The sequence below is a fragment of the Sorex araneus genome, chromosome 1 (assembly GCF_027595985.1).
Source record: "Sorex araneus isolate mSorAra2 chromosome 1, mSorAra2.pri, whole genome shotgun sequence".
NCBI classification, from domain to species: Eukaryota; Metazoa; Chordata; class Mammalia; order Eulipotyphla; family Soricidae; genus Sorex; species Sorex araneus.
In genome coordinates, this window is record NC_073302.1 from 334,407,528 (window position 1) to 334,426,675 (window position 19,148).

Consider the following 19,148-nt stretch of genomic DNA (forward strand, 5'->3'; position numbering starts at 1 on the left):
TTGTCACATAAACCTTACATCATCTATAAATACAAACTGTTTTATTTGCTTGTTTCCAATCCCTTTTGTTTTCTTTAAATTCTCCCCCCTATTGCTCTGACTAGAGCTTCTAGTAGCACTGCACTGTAGCACTGTTGTCCTGTTGTTCATCGATTTGCTCCAGCGGGCACCAGTAACTTTTCCATTGTGAGATTTGTTGTTACTGTTTTTGGCATATCAAATACACCACGGGTAGCTTGCCAGGCTCTGCTGTTCGGGTGGGATACCCTAAGTAGCTTGCCAGCCTCTCCGAGAGGGACAGAGGAATCGAACCCAGGTCGGCTGCGTGCAAGGCAAACACCCTACTCGTGCTATCACTCCAGTCCAAGCTTTTAGTACTATGGGTAATAGCAGACACAAGGGATGCCATCACTGCCTTTTTATTTTATTTATTTGCTTTTTGGGTCACACCTGGAAATGCACAGGGGTCACTCCTGGCTCTCCACTCAGGAATTACCCCTGGCAGTGCTCAGGGGTCCATATGGGATGCTGGGAATCGAACCCGAGTCAGCCGCATGTAAGGCAAATATTGTACCCACTGTGCTATCACTCCAGCCCCCATCACTGCCTTTTTAAAGGGAAGGGGGAAACTTTCCATCTTAAAATGTTTACTTCATGTGAAGATGCTCTTTAGTGATCTGAGAATGTTTTCTCCTCCCTCTCCCTCCCCTCCCCTCGCCCCCCCCCTTTTGGTTTTGGGGCCACACCTGGTAATGTTCAGGGGTTACTCCTGGCTCTGAATTCAGGAATTACTTCTGGTGGTGCTTGGAGGGCCATTTGGGATGCTAGGAATTGAACCCGGTTCAGCTGAATGCAAGGCAAGCATCCTACTCACTGTATTCTTTCTCTAGCCCTCTAGCATTTTTTTTATTCCTGAGTTTATGAGTAGGCATTAAATGTTAGTAGTATATTCTGCAGCAACTAATATTCCTCTTCAGTCTCATGATATGATTACACTGATTTATGAATGAACTTGCATTCATCAATTAAGCCACACCTGATCATGGGTTATACTTTGTTAAAGATTTTTGCATTCATGAAGATACTTACAAGTAGTTTCCTTTTCTGTACTATTGTTTTTTTAGTTTTGATATGGAAATACTGGCATCATAAAATAAACAGGAAAGCATTCCCCCCTATTTTTAATTTAATTTTTTTTTCTTTTTTCAGTCACATCCAGTGATGCTCAGGGGTTATTCCTGGCTCTACACTCTGGAGTCACTTCTGGTGGTGCTCAGAGGACCATAGAGAGGATGCTGGGAATTGAATCTGGGTCAGTTGTGTGCAAGGCAAACGCCCTATCTGCTATACTATTGTGCTCCAGCTCCTTCCCCCCCTATTTTTTGTGGGATAACACATAATTAGTATTCTTTCAATGTTGGGTTGAATTTTCCAGTAAAACGATCATGTTCTGAAGATCTTTTACAGGAGCTTTTAAATTATAAATCTAGTTTCATGGTTATATAGCTCTTCATATTATTTCATATTTGATGAGTTGAATAGTTATGCTTTTCAAGGACTTGGTACATTTCATCCATATTGCCATGTGCATATGCTAGATCATTCTTTTGATGCTGTGGTGCCAGTACCCTAGCCATTCCTAACTGAGTAAGTTTTGTATTGTCTTTTTCTTCAGCTTTGCTTGAGGTCTGTTCACTTTATCAACCTTACCAAAAATATCAGCTCATTTTACTGATTTTTCTCTCTCCACCCTCTATTTTACTTATTTATTTGTCTTACATTTGTTTTATCTTTTGTTTGCTCTTATTTTGTTCTTCTTTTTCCTAAGTTCTCTAGGTGAGACTTCATGAAACTTCTATGAAACTTCATGAGACTTATTTCAACGTTCTTTTCCAAATCAACTTATCTGTGTTCACTTGAGCTCATTTTGTCTTCCTGCTTTTATGTAGATGGGTAGTTTTGGAATGTCCAAGAAGCAGTGCAAATCGTATGGTACTGTTTGGTCAAGGCACTATTCAGTTATTAAATTCTTCATTAATAGATTTTGGGCTCCAAATTCTTAACCATAGGCATTGCAGAATGGATTATGGAGCCTTGTGTAAGTGGTTGAGACATGTAACAAAACATCAACTATCTTTAAAAATAAATCAATTTAATAATACTGCTAGATAATATGATAGGCAATCCCTGTTTACCACCACATCAAAGGGCAGCTGAACAAGAATAGGTCTGAGCACAGAGGTTAGCAGGCTAGTGGTTGACACGTCCTTTTCTTTGGTTTAGAGCCCCATCTGGCAGTGCTCAGGGGCTACTCTGGGCTCTGTGCTTGGGGACTGTGAGGTGCCAGGGATGGAACCTGGATCTCTCACATACAAAGCACTCAGTCCATTGTGCTATCTCTCTAGCTCTTCCATCTCTGGGATGAAAGAAGGGGGATGTGGTTGGCCACGCATCCGACTCTTGTAAGTTACTGTGTAGCTGAAAGAATTCAGAGGAGGGCTTAACATTCACTTACAGTCTTCCTGTAGGGAGGAGAACCACCACAGTCATAGGTCAAAGGGTTTTCTTTTTAGCAGCAGTGCGATAAAAAGAGGAAGAAAGGATAGGCCAGAACACATCTATGATTTAAAAGCCTGTTCAGAGAAGCCAATCCAGTTCAAACAAAAGTTCTTTGAGACAGGTGGATCGGGGCTTCTGGTGATCAGTCAGGCTCAGGAGGAGGCAGGCTGGTACCAGCTGGCACATCTGTACTTTGTTCTCCAAGAGTCACTTAGACATTTGTCCAGTGGTCTGTGAGGCAAGCCAGGTGCTGCAGACATTTTTCAGAGTGGAGGAAGTAGCAGCTGTAGCTCGGTCTCCCTAAACACTCAGGCCAGCAGCCTTGGAGATGGAGGGCATCCAGTGTAGCGACAGATTGTTGCAGTGCCATGTCCAGTCCACAGCTGGGAGGGAAAGTCATGGCAACACATGGCTCCAGGAGGGACCACTGTGGACAGCAGTGCTGGGCACCAGGGTCACTCAAGTCAAGAGGCCTGCTGCAGACTGTTCTGGTCCTCCTCCTCAGTCTGTAACCAGCTCCAGTCTAGAGACTGAAATCAACAGGCAGGTTAACACACAGGCCACCAACACATCTCGGTTGTGCTTTTGAGGCCACCCCCACAGCTGGGAGTTGACCTGAACCCTGGCCTTTCAGGCAGTCTTGTTACTCAGGGCATGACTGCACTCCAACTAAATGTCTGTGACAGTGCAGGATCTACCCCTGGATTAGTTTGGAGTCTACCAGCTCCTGTACTGCAAGTGGAGAATCCTTATCTATGCTCAGAGTGGTGAGGAGGCCTCAGCTACTGAACTGAACCCAGCTTCAGCAGAGAAGGCCAGGTAAGCCTTCCATTCCCTCTGGCTGAAGAGTAGTTGAGCAGGGAAAGGATCGAAACCTACATGCAAAGAGCAGCACAAAGATCTAAAAAGTCCCAAACTGGAGAAGAACATTTGAAAAAATGTCAGATGATGCCAATGAAATTGCTGAGAGGATACTTAGGGAGATTCTTCTCCAAGTCTTCCGGAAGCTGAGAAGTCGGGGTATACTGGTAGGGGACTGTACTGACAAGATAAGGCCACTGAAAAGGCAGAGATTGTTTTAGTATCCTCTCAGCAGTTAAATCTTCCTGTCTTAATGTACCTTCTTCCGGCTATTTCTCCCTCAGGTTAGCTTCCCTGTATCTAGCACTATTGTTCATATTGTTCAGCTCCGAGTCCCAAGACCAGGGGGTGGGTGATGGGTGGGGGTTGAAGGGTTTTCCTGCTTTATCCTGGAAGTCAGTGCACTCCCCACTCCCACAGCGCAGCTGGGGTTCACACAGTCCCTCACCTTTAGACTCTGGCCTTGCTGGTTCACAGCATCCTGAATCACATTTTCCAGCTGTGCGCAGAGAGTCTGTGCTTCGGCCACCAACTCCTCACTACAGAGAATGACAGGGTATTAGAAAGTGTTCATCACAGACTTCCCATGATAATTCTGCTTAAATATGCTATGTGGGGCCAGCACAACACTAGCAGTGGGTAGGGAGCTTGCCTAGTATGCAGCCAGCCCAGGCTGGACCCCTGGCGCCCCATATGGTCCTCCAAGTCCCACCAGAGTGATCCCTGAGCACAGAGCCAGAGGTAAGCCCTGAGACGGCCAGTTGTGGCTCCAAAAACAAAAGTGAAAAGAAAAAAAAAGTGAAAAGAAAAAGAAAAATAAGCTATGGTGCTACAAACATAGTAGGTAAGGTGCTTGCCTTGAATGGTCAGCCTAGTACCCTAGATCCCCAGCACCCCATATAGTACTGGGATGATCCTTGAGCCAGGAATTAAAAATGTGATAAAAATTAGTGAGTAATCTATATGATAAACCCCCCGCCTCCCCATATGAACAATGATTTTGCCTGATCTAATCCTTTTTTTTTTCTGCTAATGGCCTTGTTTCAACTCACTTTTTTACTATAAAATCCTTCCACTCTGTGTATCTTTTGCTTGATGGACTTTATTTGTTTATTTGCTTGATGGGCTGCTTCCTGACTCATAAACTGATTAGTAAAGTCAACGAGGGGGCTGGAGCGATATCACAGCAGGTACGGCATTTGCCTTGCATGTGGCCAACCCAGGTTTGATCCCCAGCATCCCATATGGTCCCCCCACCTGCCCCCCAACACTGCCAGGAGTAATTCCTGAGTGCACAGCCAAGAGTAACCCCTGAGCATTGCCAGGTATGGCCCAAAAAGCCAAAAAACAAAGTTAATGAGATCTTTAAGAAAAAATTTTAATGCTATAGAGTTACTGACAGGATTTAAAGATTTAACAGTTACTCTGCTGCTGAGTATCTAAAGCACCATGTCCTATGCTAGTCACCAATCTTAGGTACTTTCCGAAAGCCCACATCTAGCATCACTGTTCAACAGGTAAAATGGCAAATAAACTCCTGTTTAACTAGATGCTGAACTAGCTGTTAACTAGATATTTTTTTCTAAACTACCAAAACCTAAAGATAACTTTCAACTTGTTTTTCAATGTTTGAAATGGGGGCCCGGGAGAGAGCGTGAAGATCTGGGTTCAAGCCCTGGTACTGCATGGTATCTTGCCACTGGCAGGACTGACAGTGTGGAGCACTGAGCTGGGAGCAGCTCCTGAGCACTAGTAATTGTGCCCTCCACACCAAAAACACCCAGGTACACAGGTTGTGAAAGGAAAAAAATTTATATACAAAGCAATTTCACCACATTTCCACAGTTCTTTAAGATCCCGACAGAAAAGGAAGCTCTGGACACTGGTTTCATTTAATCTGGCCCTTCCTTTCTTTGATAAGAAATGTACATGTCCTGCCAGCGCCATGGCCTGCTGGGGTCCAGGCTCTGCTCACAGCTACTTACCTTTCTGTGGCCGACTCAGGTAAGCTGCCGGGGGCTGTGCAAGGCTGAGACAGGAGCTGACCTGGATGACTAAGGCGAGAGGCGTTCATGCTATCAGGGCTTCCACTGACAGGCCCACGGACCTTGCTCTGACAAAACCAAAAAGAAAGCCAACAAAATCTAAAGGGCAGGTGACAGCAGAAGTCTGTGAGTCTCAAAGAGTAGCTCAGGTCTCATGACCAACAGTGTGTATGTGTGCAATCTGAACCCCACCTTCCCTTAGTCCCTCCTGCCCCCGGCTAGGCCCTGCCCGTTGTCCTCCCACTGAGCTTCCCTGCTGTCTGACTCCTCACTTAGGCCCGTGCCTGTAAGTGTGTTAGGAAATCATTCCTGCGCTCTCTGGATATGAAGCTTCTACTGCCTGGAGATGTGAAATAGGCAGAACAGATGCAGTGTGAGTGAGAGGCCCTGGGTTGAACCGTGAGCACCACTGGGCGTGGCCCCAATAAACACACAAACAACCCATACCAGGAGGGGTAGAGACTTAGTTCAGAAACTAAGTTTCCATATGACCCAGATGTTCTACTCCTGGAAGTATATTCTAAAACATAATGGACAAAAGTCATCTGCACTCCTATGTTCACTGCAGCGCTATCCATATTATCCCAAATCTGGAAACAACTCAGGCGCCAAAGTACAGATAACTGGATAAAGGAGCTGTAATACATACACATGATGGATCAATACTTAGCCAGAAGGAAGACAAAGTCATGACATTTGCTGATACATGGATATATTTAGAGAGTTATGCTGAACGAAGTGAATCAGAGGGGGAGGGATAGACACAAATTATCTCCCTCAAATGTGGGGTAGGAAGAAACAGGAATAACTAAAGCCCAGAGATAGTGAAAATAAAGAGCAGAATTTGGTCCTAGGACTAAGAACTGAGGTTCTTAGTAGGAAGCTGCCCTTGATGGGGGCAGGTGGCAAGAGTGGGGAGAGGGGGGAGGGAGGACAAGTCAGTAGGTCAGGGATGGGTTCAATATGACAATAATAGGAAAGTGGTCACTCTGGAACAGACCTAGGTCTGAAAGAGGTAAAGTGTCAAGCATGACACCCATCAGCAATAGCACTGGAAAGCACAGTGCATGGGGAAGCGGGGTACAGGGATCAAAATAAAGAAAAATGCCTGCCACAGAGGCAGGGCGGGAGAGAAACTGGAGACATTTGGTAGGAAGTGGACAGTGGTGAAGGTATTGGTGTTGGAACATTGTACGCCTGAAATTCAATCATGAGTAACTTTGCAATTCACAGTGATTCAGTAAAAAAGAACATTTTTTAAAAAAAAATTTGACTTGCAAGAGGATGACCCTGGCTTGATCTCTAGCACCAATTATGACAATCCCCCCAAAGACCGATAGGGCTGACTCCTGAGCACAGAGCTAGGAATAGACCCTGAGCAGCGCCATGTGTGGCCCAAGATCCCGACCTCCACAAAACAACAAACTCAGAGCCAGACAGATGGCCCAAAGGGCGGGAGCCTGGGTTTGGACCCAGAACTACACAGTCCTGAACACTTCCAGGAGTACTTCCTGGCCAGGCGTGAATCAAAAGCACGGTGCGGGGCTGAGAAGGGTATGCGGTAAGTGCTGGCCTTGCACGAGGCCGATCCAGTTCATCCCAGCACCGCATAGGGTTCCCTGAGCATCACCAGGAGTTAGCCCTGAGCAGAGCTGGGTGTGGCCCCCAAACAAAAACAAAATAAGAAAACCACAAAAGTCCCCCCTCACACACACACAAACCAAACCATTCTTCACTCTGTCCTATGGCCACGGGCCACCCAACTCCAGCTCCACTGTCAGGTGATATTGCCAAAGTCACTGACCCTCCCTCTAGCTGGTGGCCAGTGATTTCTCTAAAACACAAATGGGGGCCTGTCACTTCCTCTCTATGAAAGGAAAAGACAAATCCTGCAATTTTCCCTCTGGGCTGGCACTCTGCCACCTCACGCCGAGTATTCTGCTGCCCGGCCTGCTTCCACACCAGCCTTCACAGCGTCCCTGTCTTGGAGCTCTCTCTGCTCCCTGCGTCCATATCCACTGCTGCTCATCCTCTGTGAGTGATGCCCCTAACTTCGGCTTCCTCTGGCTCCCTCACTAAGACTAATACTGGGGTGCCCCTAACACTCTCCTGCTTCTCTGCACACCTCAGGCCACGCCCCCCGCCAACCTCCTTGCCTCCTGCATCTGTAGTTGTTAGCTGCTGGGCCTCCAGTCTGCACCGGGCAGATGCCAAATGGATGTGAAGGCAAGGGCCAGCTAAGGCAAGGGGTGAGGCTAAGGCTATCCTCGCCCACTGCAAGCATCTACTGTCCCATCGCTGCTTGGAGGTGAAAGGCTACGTAATTCTCTTTTCATCCTCTTCTGCTACGTAGCGGTGTTCAGAACTGGGATTCTTTCTCAGCCCTGGTTCCCGGAATATGATTCTACCTTGCTCCTTTCTTTATCCTTGGCTTTCTCTTGTGTGTTACATTTTCTGAGTGACTGGCATGAAGCTGATGGGGACAGAGTGTGGAGGACCCAGTAAGCAGCAGACAGAGGGAACAGCCCCCTTGGCTGATGGGTCTCATCATAGGTTTGTGTTCTAACCCCAGAAATCTGGGAATAGGACTTTGTCTGGAGAAGGGTCTTTTTAGATGTAGCTAAGGATGACAAGAGCATCCTAGACTAGCTGGGCGAGACCTAAATCTGATGGTAAATGCTCTTGTAACACACACCAAAAGAGAGTGGAGTCCTTGTGAAAACAGAGGCAGAAGCAAGAACTGAGGAATATTCAGACCCATCAGGAGCTGAAAGAGGCAAGAAGGGTCCCCTCATTTCCCAGAGTCCAAGAGGAATCCCAGGTCTGCTAGCACCTTGAGAACTGTGACACGATGACCTTCTAGAATTTATTCATGTGCAGGCATAAATAAAACCCAGTGCCTGTGGGCCATGGGCTGGTGGCCTTCCACTCACACAAGCTATCTTCAGAAGATTCCAGAGCTCCTTCTGCCGCTTCTCCTGAAGCCGGACGACAGTCTTCTCATCCTCATTCATTAAACTCACCACCTCTTCCACCTTGGGCAGCAGCTCCAGGGCCTTCTGCTTGCAGACTACAGTCTTACTGTGGACAGTAAACACACAGGAAGGCATTCGTTCACTTGGAGGCACTCGGGTTGAAGGATGTGGGAGGCCGAGTTCCGGCGATCAGGAAGCCAGCGGGCAGCGCAAGGACGCCCAGCCCCAGCGCCTCCCCGTGCCCCATACCTGAGCTGAGTGTAAATCACCCGCACTTTCTTCTCAAAGCTCTGGATTGCCTGCAGCAGCAGCCGCACCATGTCCTGACTGTCCCCTTCATTTCGCTGGTCTGAGAGAGGAGAGGGCCGGTGAGCTCCTCAGGTGCCTGCAATACCTGGAGCCGGGTGGGCAGACCCCACTCACCTCTCGGTTTCTCCCTCAGCTTCCGATAAAGGTCCCTGGCTTGCTCCTCTCTGAAACACACAAACAGGCCCCTGTCTCCTCTGAAGCACTGCTCAGGAGCTCCTGCCAGCAAAGTCACTGAGAGAAGCAACAGCAGCAGCAGGAGTGAGATCGCCCAGGAGGAGAGTTTAAGGAAGGAATTCTGCCTTGGAATTCTCCAGCAATGGGAACACCACGCCAGGCCCGGCCCCAGGGGACGCACAGGCTCCTATCACGGGACTGGCTGACAGTTTATTTGAAAATGAGTGGATAAAGGGTTAAACAGTAGAAATCACCACCCCCCTGCTGTCCTGGCTCCCCATCCTGAGAAGGTCAGCGAGAGCACCAGAGACTTGGCAGAGCTCCAAGGGGGTGGCAGAGGATATAGCTGGAAGGCCCCGCGCTCCCCCAAGTCTGTGTGCCAGCATCCTGGGTGGGGGCACTCGGTCAGGGCACCACTTTCCCTTCAGAAACTGAGGTTGGATACCTGAAAAAGACTCAGTTTCCAGGGCCACAGGGCAGTTCCACGAGCAGGTGCTTGTCTGGCACACAGCCCACCTGAGTTCCATCCCGGAGACCCCATCAGGATGCGCCCTCAGCACAGAGCCAGCAGTGAGCCCTGAGCACAGTTGGGTCTGCCCTCCCTGCCTGCACCCCTGTACCCACAAAAGACATGATTTCTAGACTGGAACTTCTCTAAGAAGCGGTTTTCTCTTCTCTGCTCCTGGGTCCATTTAGGAACCAGGACTCAGAGGCACTCTTGGAACTGACCTTCTCAACGCTGGTGACTAAGGCCTGGGCACTGAGGGTCAGGGAGGGAGACTGACCATGCAGTCTCAGGTCTAGACACTGAGGGACAGGGCGGAGAGACTGACCACATGGCCTCGGGCCTGGACACTGAGGGTCAGGGCAAGGAGACTGACCACATGGTCTCAGGCCTGGACACTGAGGGTCAGGGTGGGGAGACTGACCCACGCGGTCTTGGGCCTGGACATGAGGGTCAGGGCGGGGAGACTGACCACGTGGTCTCAGGCCTGGACACTGAGGGTCAGGGAGGGGAGACTGACCCACGTGGTATTGGGCCTGGACATGAGGGTCAGGGTGGAGAGACTGACCACACGGTCTCGGGCCATGCTGTGTAGATCCACAGCAGGTGGGCAGACTCGAGAGTGGCTACACGGACTCAGCTCTCTGTGGGGGTGGCTCAGGGAACCTGGCAGTAGTACTCACAGGTCGTCGAGCGTGCCTCCCTGCTTCCTCCCCATGGGGCTCCTCTGCAGGTCCACGATGTCCGTCTGCAGGGCCATCATCAGCTCCACCAGGTGCTTCACTTCATTCTCCTAGTAAAGAAGCTATGCTGGTGTCAACTGACATAACAGCAGCCTGTGAGGCAAGGTTTGGCGGGACAGCTTCCAGCCCACCTGGGTCTCTGCCTGGTGCGGGAGGAGCAGAGATTTAGGGATTTGGGATATTCTGCTTGTCCCTTCCCAGCTATGTGATTCCTGGGCAGGTACCTGCTGTTTTCACTGCAACAGAACTGGCTCTCTCTGAGCTGCAGCAGGAATTAGAAAACAGGGAGCATGTAAAGTGCTGGCATGGAGAGACGCCCAGTGGACACTCAAGTCTCTTCTCTTTATTCACTCGCACACTTTTTTTTTTTTTTTGCTTTTTGGGTCACACCTGGCAATGCACAGGGGTTACTCCTGGCTCTGCGCTCAGGAATCACCCCTGGCAGTGCTCAGGGGGACCATAAGGGATGCTGGGGTCAAGCAAGAGTTGGTCGAGTGCAAGGCAAACACCCTATCTGCTGTGCTATCACTCTAGCCCCAGACCCTTTTACTTCACAGATGGCACATGAGTGCCCAGACAGCGGAGAGCACTTACTTGCCTCCACATCGGACTGGCATGGATGATAATGAGGGGTTCCCAGTGATCTACCTGGGAGCGCTTTTCACCTGAGAACCGTAACACGGCTGAGTGCTTGCAGAAACACCTCAGATTTATTTTACATTTGATATTCAATTGGTTTTTAATTAATTTAAATTTTAGAGAAAACATTTAAAAGGTATATTGATCACTCATTCAAGCCTCTTTCTTACAATGAGAGACCTAGGTGATCCCCTTCCTTTCCCCTTCCTGGCCCCAGCAGACTTTTCATTTCGCTTTGTATTCAAGTAAGGACCAGCTCTCACCTGAGCCCTCTGGGACTTGTACAGCAGGGCCCCGGCTGGCCAGTTAGGCCAAAAAAACAGGAAGAGGAAAATTGATTTATGACATAAAAGGAAAGCTTGCTGTCCCACAAGAAAGTCGGAAACAGCAATGGAAAGCCTCGTTCTTTTTAGTGAGGACAGGGACGGAAAATGCGTCTCTTACCCGCCCACAGAGCGCCACAGCCTGTTCCATTTCCCTCCATGCAAGCAACAATTTATCTGATGCTGGAAAAAAAACATTAGGGGAGAAAAAAACTGAAAATACCACAAAACCAAAACAAAAATAAACAACTCAATTATAAGAGGACAAGGGAAAGGAAAAAAAAAAAAGAAAAGCCTCCAGAAAAACAAATAAAAGTTCTCTTTAAGCTCATGCAAAGAGTCCACTCACTAATTCCAAACTCGGTTTGCTCACTATACTTCTCCAGGTCAATCTGGATGCTGGTTTTAAAAAAATCCAATTTGGCCTTGAGCTGCTGAGACATGGAAGCCATGGAATTCTTCATTTTAGAAAGACAGCTGTTATTCCGGAGGAGATTCATCCTGCAGGGTCCGTAAGAAACAGAAGTTTAGGGGGATTCTGGGGATCCAAATGCCACTTCCTGAACAGGGACAAAACTGCCTCAAATCTTGCTGTAAGTCCCAGCACATGGATAGCTGCACGAGACTGTTTCCTAGCCTTGTGGGTTGTATGCGGCCGGCACCCAGACTGGACGGAGGTCAGGGATCCGAGTAGGCCAGCGGGGAGTGCTGCTGACCCAAATGCCTCCACACTCCTCTGAGTCCCCTATTCCACTCTGGGCCAGCCCAGCCTCAGACTACACTCCTGCTCTGGGTGCTGGCCTGGCTCACTGCCTCAGACTGGTCCATCCCGCTAACCACATGCCACCCAGCCAAACCAGTGTCTCCCTTTTGTCCCTCCGAAAGCCTGCTGCTGGACCCGTCCCTCCCGGGGGCAGTGGCGCCGTTTCAGAGGCTCTGTGGGAGTGCCGAACAGTACATGGCAGCTCGCTGTCCCTGCTGCAGCCGGCTGCAGTCCTCCTTCAGGGCCTGGATGCTGTGCCAGACCTGGCCCCACACTCTCCGCAGTTGGAAGAAAGGCAGGCTCCTCTTGGGCTCTTGAACTAGAACAGAGACATGGCTGTCAGAGCATGCCCTCTCATGATCAGCCAGGTGGGCACTCGGGGGCTGCAAACAGGTGGCTAACGACCAGGCGATGATTCTCTCACGCTTACACTCAGACTGTCTCGCACCTTTCTGCAACTGTCTATAGCACAAGCATTACACTGGCCAATAAGTAGCTGTTGCTCTGACGTGAAGAAACACTTTTTTGAGGGCGTTTTGAGGATGACCCTGGTGCTGAGGGGCTCCTCTGGGCTCCATAACAGACTGACCTTCCCCCCTGCATCGGAGCATGTCTCTCCAGCACTGAAGAAACACTCTGTGGGCCATAGGAGGTACTCACACGGATACAAGCTCATGCTTTCAATACAAACTCTTATGTCCACAAAATTTAAGACCTTAAGAAGTTTTAACTGCCAGGACTAGAAGACAATTACATAAGGAATAAGTCTGTAGCTCTCAGACTTTGGACCTTCACAAATGTATTAATGTGTGTGTGTGTGTGTGTGTGTGTGTGTGTGTGTGTGTGTATGCATGTGTGTGAGAGAAAGGAGACGGTGACAAAGAGAAAAAAGAGAGAGAAAAGAGAGGGAGAGAAAACAGGAGCAGAGAATGCATTATCCGATGGTTATATAATGGAGTACTTTACCATCATAAAACATACAGGTAGCTCGATGTGCAAAAACAGGGAAAAAATCTCCCAAAAATATATTAAGGGAAGAAGGAAGGTACAGAGCAGCACATATTGAGTACATCTATCTAAGGGGGAAAGGAAAATATGTAAATTATGTGTCTAGTATAATTTATAAATGCACAAAACACTGTGGTAAGTAGAGTCAACGTTTTGATAGCAGCCGCTTCCCTGGGAGACACAAAGGAATTGGGGGAGAAGGTCATTTGCTTTTCTTTTTTTGCTTTAGTTTTTGAGTTGCACTCAGCAGTGTGTGGGGCTTACACCTGTCTCTACGCTCAGGGGTCACTCCTGGTGGTGCTCAGGAGACTAAGTATGGTGCTGGGGACCAGCCCGAAGAGGCAAGCACCTTGCCTGCTGTATTATTTCTCTAGCCTTGGTGGTGTATTTTCCATAGTATATTACTTTGTACTTGAGATTATTTTGTCTCCTGTTTATGTATTGTTATTAAAATATCAATAAAACTTGGAAATTTGCCATCTGCTTCAAATTCAGACTTTGGGGCAGTACTGTCTTTCCTCTTCTGACAATTGAGTCTGAATTGGACTGAACACTTGTCTTTGCCTGGGCTACATACCCAAACTAAGTAAGATGCTCCAGGGCTCAGTAACTGAGCTCCATGGTCACATGCTTCCCTCCAACAGTCCCAAGTATTACAACTAATTAAAACAAAACAAAACAAAATACACCAGGGCTGGAAATAGCTCAAAGTACCACAGCTCATATTTCACACGCTGGACACCTGGCTTCAGGCCCCCGCACCACATGGTCCATTGAGCATAGAGCTTGGAGCAGCCTCCAAGTAATGCTGGATGTGGCCCAAAACACAAAATTGAATTAAAAACAATGAAGTTCTTACGGATATAGCTGACACTTTCAGGTTGCGGCCGTGGGGATATCTGAGTCTCATAGGTGACTTTGCTGTTGTCAAAAAGAAAAACAAGATCCATGTCCAGTGTGCGGCCTTCATTCAACTGCAAAGGGACAGAGACAAGGTGAGCTCGAATGGTTCAAAGCCCCCAAGCTTTCTGAGTACTCTCCACACCTCCTCAGCAGGTACTGAGTCTCTGAAGCCTTTCCCAGTGATGCTGCCTTTTATCCCTCTCCTGTTCCTTTATACTGACAATCCAATTTACCTATTTACAGCTTCTGACAACTCACTGCATTCTGAGTGTCTTTTTATAAAACTGAGATGTCAGCTGTCACTGTCTACCCAAAAGTTACTCTTCAGCTGACCAACTCTGAGGTGGGCATTGCCTCGCCGTGGCCACCATCAGGGGGTTTCTGGGCAGCAGTGGCTGACCACTGTCAGGAGCCCAGCTGGCTCAGAAGAATGCACAGCACGGCAACAAAAGCAAATCAAGGCACTCTGACTGGTGGATGGAAACGGGAAGTGTGAAGTGACCATCTATCAGGCCACACAGGGGGGCAGAAAGGCAGAGTAGGGCGTGTGTCTGGAATGGACAGGCCGAGCATCAGAGACAAAACACACACAACAGGAAAAACAAGCAGCATGCCTATGACCAACAGCCAAGGAAAGTGAAAGTCTGAAGGGAGTATAGTCGCCGGTGACTGAGAAGGGAATGCAGGCCTTCCGGGCAGCCAGTGCTGACCTTGCCATCTGAGATGCACTGTGTGGCTGGCTTGTCGGGGATCAGGGCCAGGCCTGCCTCCTGCAGCAGCTCCTGGTCCTGCTCAGGAATGCCGGTGTCCTGCTGAATTCTGGCCTTTAAGCTCTGGAGACTCTCATCTTCAGTCACCGGGTAGGTGTGAATGGTGCCTGTGACCATGTTCAAGATGTGCACCAGCTGCAACACAACCCAGAAGTCACTGCAACCACAGCGTACCTGCAACAGACTTTGTCCTTGCCTAGGTCCCTGAAGCTTCAAGCTTGGAGCACTCTGGCCCGCATATTCCCATCTTGAATATTCCTTCCTGTCTAAAGCTCTGGCCTCGTGACACAGGGGCCTCGATCCTTATTTAGGTGGAGAAACAGCCCCAGAGCCCGAGTTTCTCTCCTAAATGACACGGCCCATGACCAGTCCTCAACTATTTTCTTGGATGAAGCTCGAACCCAGAGCTTCACTGTGTGACTCCTGCACTCTGCTGCTAAGCCTTGTCGCCATCCTGACCGGCCTTCCGGCAAGCACGCCCCTCCTGGAATGACAGCTGTGACAGCTGGGGCCTCCCCTGCTGTCCCAGGTCGAACACAACTATGGGATTACCTTCAAGTTTAAGATGTCATCAAGGGCCTTGAAGCAGCCGTTGGGCCCATAGCAGGGGTCGGTGCCCCTCTGCCGGGGGTGCCACATCAGCATCAGCTGCAGCCACTTCTCCAGGCGTTGTGCCAAAACACTGTGAAGATAGCAGACAGCGTGGGCTCTCCACCTGCCCGCCCCCCCCCCCCCACTCCCAGGAGGCACTGGGCATGCACGGAGGTGTGCACGCTTCTATCACCACTGTACTCAGGGTAACTGCAGATGACCTCATCAGAGAAGACTGAATGTTCGTGATCAAGTGAGGTATGCAGGACTCACCACTCCTCAGGCTCTCTAGAAACTCCTCACACGGAATATCTCAGCTGGGTCCATCCACAGGTCTCTGACAGGCTCACCGGAAAGCATTCGAAATGAGCCTCTAGGCATACCTGCCCCCAGTGGTTCCCTCACGCGACACACCTCTGGAGCCAGACTGCCAGCCTCCTCCTCAGAAGCACTCGGCAGGCTCACGAGCAAGTTCACTGTGTTGGACAGGCCCTCTGGGCTGGCCTCCCAGTACCTCTCCAAAAAAGTTCTCACTGAAGTGAAAAACAGATGCCCACTGCCTCCCTAAGTGTGCTGTTCCCCGCTCCAATCTTTTCCCTGCAAACTTCTTCCTTCTCATCTATTAATATCCTACGTATCTTTCCAAGCCTTTCCAAAAAGCCTTTCCTACTTCACCCAAAGTCATTCCATATTAATAGCTCAGGTCCACACACTGCCTTTCTACCCATCCTCCAAGCCCTCATGCTGGTTACCTACATGGGTTGGAGGGCTGCTGCCTTGCACACAGCTGACCTCAGATCAACCCCCAATACTGCATATTGTACCCTGAGCCCAGGAGTGACCCCTGAGCACCACTAGTTGTGGCCCTGAAACAAAAGACAAGCACAGCCTATTATCTATGCTCCTTATGACTTCCATGAAGCTTCCTATTACCCAATTCTGATACCATTGTAAGGATGCTCAGAGTTTGGCTGTTAAGACTAATTAACAGCCCAAACAGCTGGTGAAACGACAATAATTAATTTCATGATCATAACACTGTATTAGGCCACAAGAGAAACACAAAGAGAAATAAAATATAACTACCTACCCTTTTTTGGGCATGGGGGACAAGCCCAGTAGTACTCAGGGCTTACTCCTGGCTCTGCAGTCAGGGATCACTCCTGGCAGGTTCAGGGACCATATAAAATGCTGGGTCAGTGCAAGCAAGGCAAGTGCCCTACCCACTGTGCCATCACCATAGCCCGTTTCCTACCTTTGGGAAGCTTGCAATTGACTAGGAATAGTCTGTCTATAAAACTAAATGTGAAACACGGTGGAAAAAACAAAGAATAGGAGGAGACACAGATTGTTAGGTGAATTTAGAAAAATTATCATTTCTATGGGAGACTAACACCCAAGATTATTAAAGATAAGTATTGGGAGGATTACTCCACAGCTTAGAAGTTGGACTCACATACTGGGGAAAAAGGCAGTTCAGTTAGAGAAGGGATCACCAAGTAAATGGTGCTAGGAGGATCTGCTCGGGATGGGAGACGCACCCTGAAAGCAGACTATAGACCGAACATGATGACCACTTAATACCTCTATTGCAAACCACAACACCCAAAAGGAGAGAGAGAGAGCAAAAGGGAATGTACTGCCACAGAGATGGGGTGGGGGTACGGGGATGGGGTGGGGATGCTGGGAGGGATGCTGGGACCATTGATGGTGGAAAATGGGCACTGGTGCAGGGATGGATACTCAACCATTGTATGACTGAAATGGAAGAACGGAAGTATGTAAGTCTGTAACTGTACCTCACGGTGATTCACTAATAAAATAATAATAATAATAATAATAATAATAATAATAATAATAATAATTGCCTGCTAACAATAGCACAGAGGGATGAGAGATATAAAAATAAATTCTAAAAATGGAAAAAAATGATCATTTCTGAATGGGAATGAGGAGTGGGAGGTATGTTCTAAGCTCTCAGGCACAGAATTAAACAAGTCGTTTAGAACCTGTTCTACAACACCTCATGCATAAGGTGCTCTCCAGTGAGCCTCACCTGTTAAGGTTATTGGGGTGTGGCAGGGAGCTGGAGAACTTCACTGTTCCCGTCAGGTCTTCACTGACAACGATGTCCATCTCACTCTTCTGCCGGACTTTGGAGTGCCTGCAAACATGTCATTTCGTTAACTACAGCCTTCTGTTACTTGGCGGTCAAGTGTCACTTTGTAATTACTGTGTATTATCACTTTACAACCGCACAGAATAGCTCTGGGTCACTGTTTAAACCCTTCTGGGAGCCAGTGCAGTTCAACCCTTTGGCACAGCTTCCTGGAGAGCTTTGGGAAGACCAGGGTGGCAGGAACAGGCAGTGATTACCCATTTGGTGTCCAGACGCTACAAACAGAGCTGCTGACTCTTCCTCATATCCTTGGTTTGTCCTACTTTTCTCTACTGCTCATTTTATCCAGATAAAAACCATGCTTAAAAAAAAACCAATTTTAGATTCTTCTTTGGAGCAAATAAAGTTCTTTATTATTTACCAGATTATTTCTGAATTTGGTATATTTCATGTTTTTCTCCTTGTATTCAAGGGGGAACGCCATAGCCAGACAGAAGGTGCAAGGGCAAGTTCATTTCTGCAGTGGGAAGCTGGAAAGTGGTTACAGCAGAATGGGTGCTTTGATACAGGATGAAATTAAGAATCCAACACATACATATATGTGTTGCAACACATATGCCTCCTATTTACGTGAACTCTGCACAACACACACACACTTTCCTCTAAATGTGCATGGCTAAATATTATTTCTCATGACAAACAAACTTGGACATTTCCCAATGCAGAAGGTTTCTTGATTCTTCTGAAAGAGTGCTTGAAAGAAAAATTTAAACCCAGGACCAAGGAATAGCTTAAGTGGTAGCAGCAATGCCCTGCATCTCTAGGTGCCAGTCTGCTCCTTGGCACAGTGCCCACAGTTGCTGTCCTGCTACTTGCAAAGCCCAAGCACCACCTACTATCTGGCTGGAGCACTGTGGGGAGAGGCCCTAGAGGAGAGAGCAAGGGTGGAGCACTGTGGGGAGAGGCCCTACAGGAGAGTAAGGGTGGAACACTGTGGGGAGAGGCCCTACGGGAGAGAGTGAGGGTGGAGCACTGTGGGGAGAGGCCCTACAGGAGAGAGGGTGGAGCACTATGGGGACAGGCCCTACAGGAGAGGGTGGAGACTGTGGGACAAGGCCACAGGAGAGAGCAAGGGTGGAGCACTGTGGGAGAGGCCCTACAGGAGAGAGCAAAACAAAACTTAAACCCAACTGGTCTAGAATCTTCTCAGTGACAAGGACAATACATTGAATTGTCATGGGTAAGCAAGCATTTGTGTGTGGAACACACACCTCCTTGCCGTGAAAGTCCCATGAGGTAGGCACAGATTTTAGTCCCCTTTTGGTAGTGGGAAATGAACATCAGGCAGTATTTCCAAGGTCACCACTGCTTGTTGAAGTAAGGGACTCAAATCCAAAGTTTCCTCTGTCTGAATGTCCAAGTATTTTCTTTCCAAGACACCCAGGAAATTAAAAAGCAAAAGCAGCATTAGCTCTGAGCGGTTCTTGATGAAACAGGGGAACACGGTGACCGGGGCTCAGCGCACTCTGTGCTCAGAGCACGGGGTCCCGAGCAGGTGTGTGACAGACTGGGAGACTCTGTCTGGCAGAAGCTCTCACTGCTGCACATCAGGACTCTGTCAAATGGGAAATTCAGCCTGTCAACAGGAAGTCACAAAAATGAAACAAGATGGTAGCTTTTTTTTTCCTGCTTATTGATTATTGCTTAGGTCCTAAAACAATTTTCTACTATAAAGCTCAAACTGCATAAATCAGTGAAATTTTAAAAAATTTAATAAGCCATTTAAAAGCAGATGATAAAGAAATAAAACTCATAAAAGGAAGGAAAGGGTGGGGAGGCCTGGGACAAAGCTCATGTGGAA

The 19,148-nt window shown here is 48.3% G+C and overlaps 1 protein-coding gene across 1 annotated transcript in view; it reads right to left on the minus strand.

Moving 5' to 3' along the window:
* IKBKB (inhibitor of nuclear factor kappa B kinase subunit beta) overlaps positions 1-19,148 on the minus strand; it is a 48,852-nt gene continuing 29,704 nt past the window's right edge. The window contains exons 9-22 of the mRNA XM_004606840.2: positions 17,225-17,332; positions 15,130-15,259; positions 14,518-14,712; positions 13,764-13,878; positions 12,092-12,215; positions 11,483-11,634; positions 11,255-11,316; positions 10,112-10,221; positions 8,864-8,913; positions 8,690-8,789; positions 8,399-8,546; positions 5,406-5,533; positions 3,869-3,959; positions 1-3,089 (exon numbers count right to left, since the gene is read on the minus strand). Coding sequence (XP_004606897.1) covers positions 3,024-3,089; positions 3,869-3,959; positions 5,406-5,533; positions 8,399-8,546; positions 8,690-8,789; positions 8,864-8,913; positions 10,112-10,221; positions 11,255-11,316; positions 11,483-11,634; positions 12,092-12,215; positions 13,764-13,878; positions 14,518-14,712; positions 15,130-15,259; positions 17,225-17,332 — 1,579 coding nt within the window. The 3' untranslated portion in view covers positions 1-3,023. The remainder of the gene's footprint in view (positions 3,090-3,868; positions 3,960-5,405; positions 5,534-8,398; positions 8,547-8,689; positions 8,790-8,863; positions 8,914-10,111; positions 10,222-11,254; positions 11,317-11,482; positions 11,635-12,091; positions 12,216-13,763; positions 13,879-14,517; positions 14,713-15,129; positions 15,260-17,224; positions 17,333-19,148) is intronic.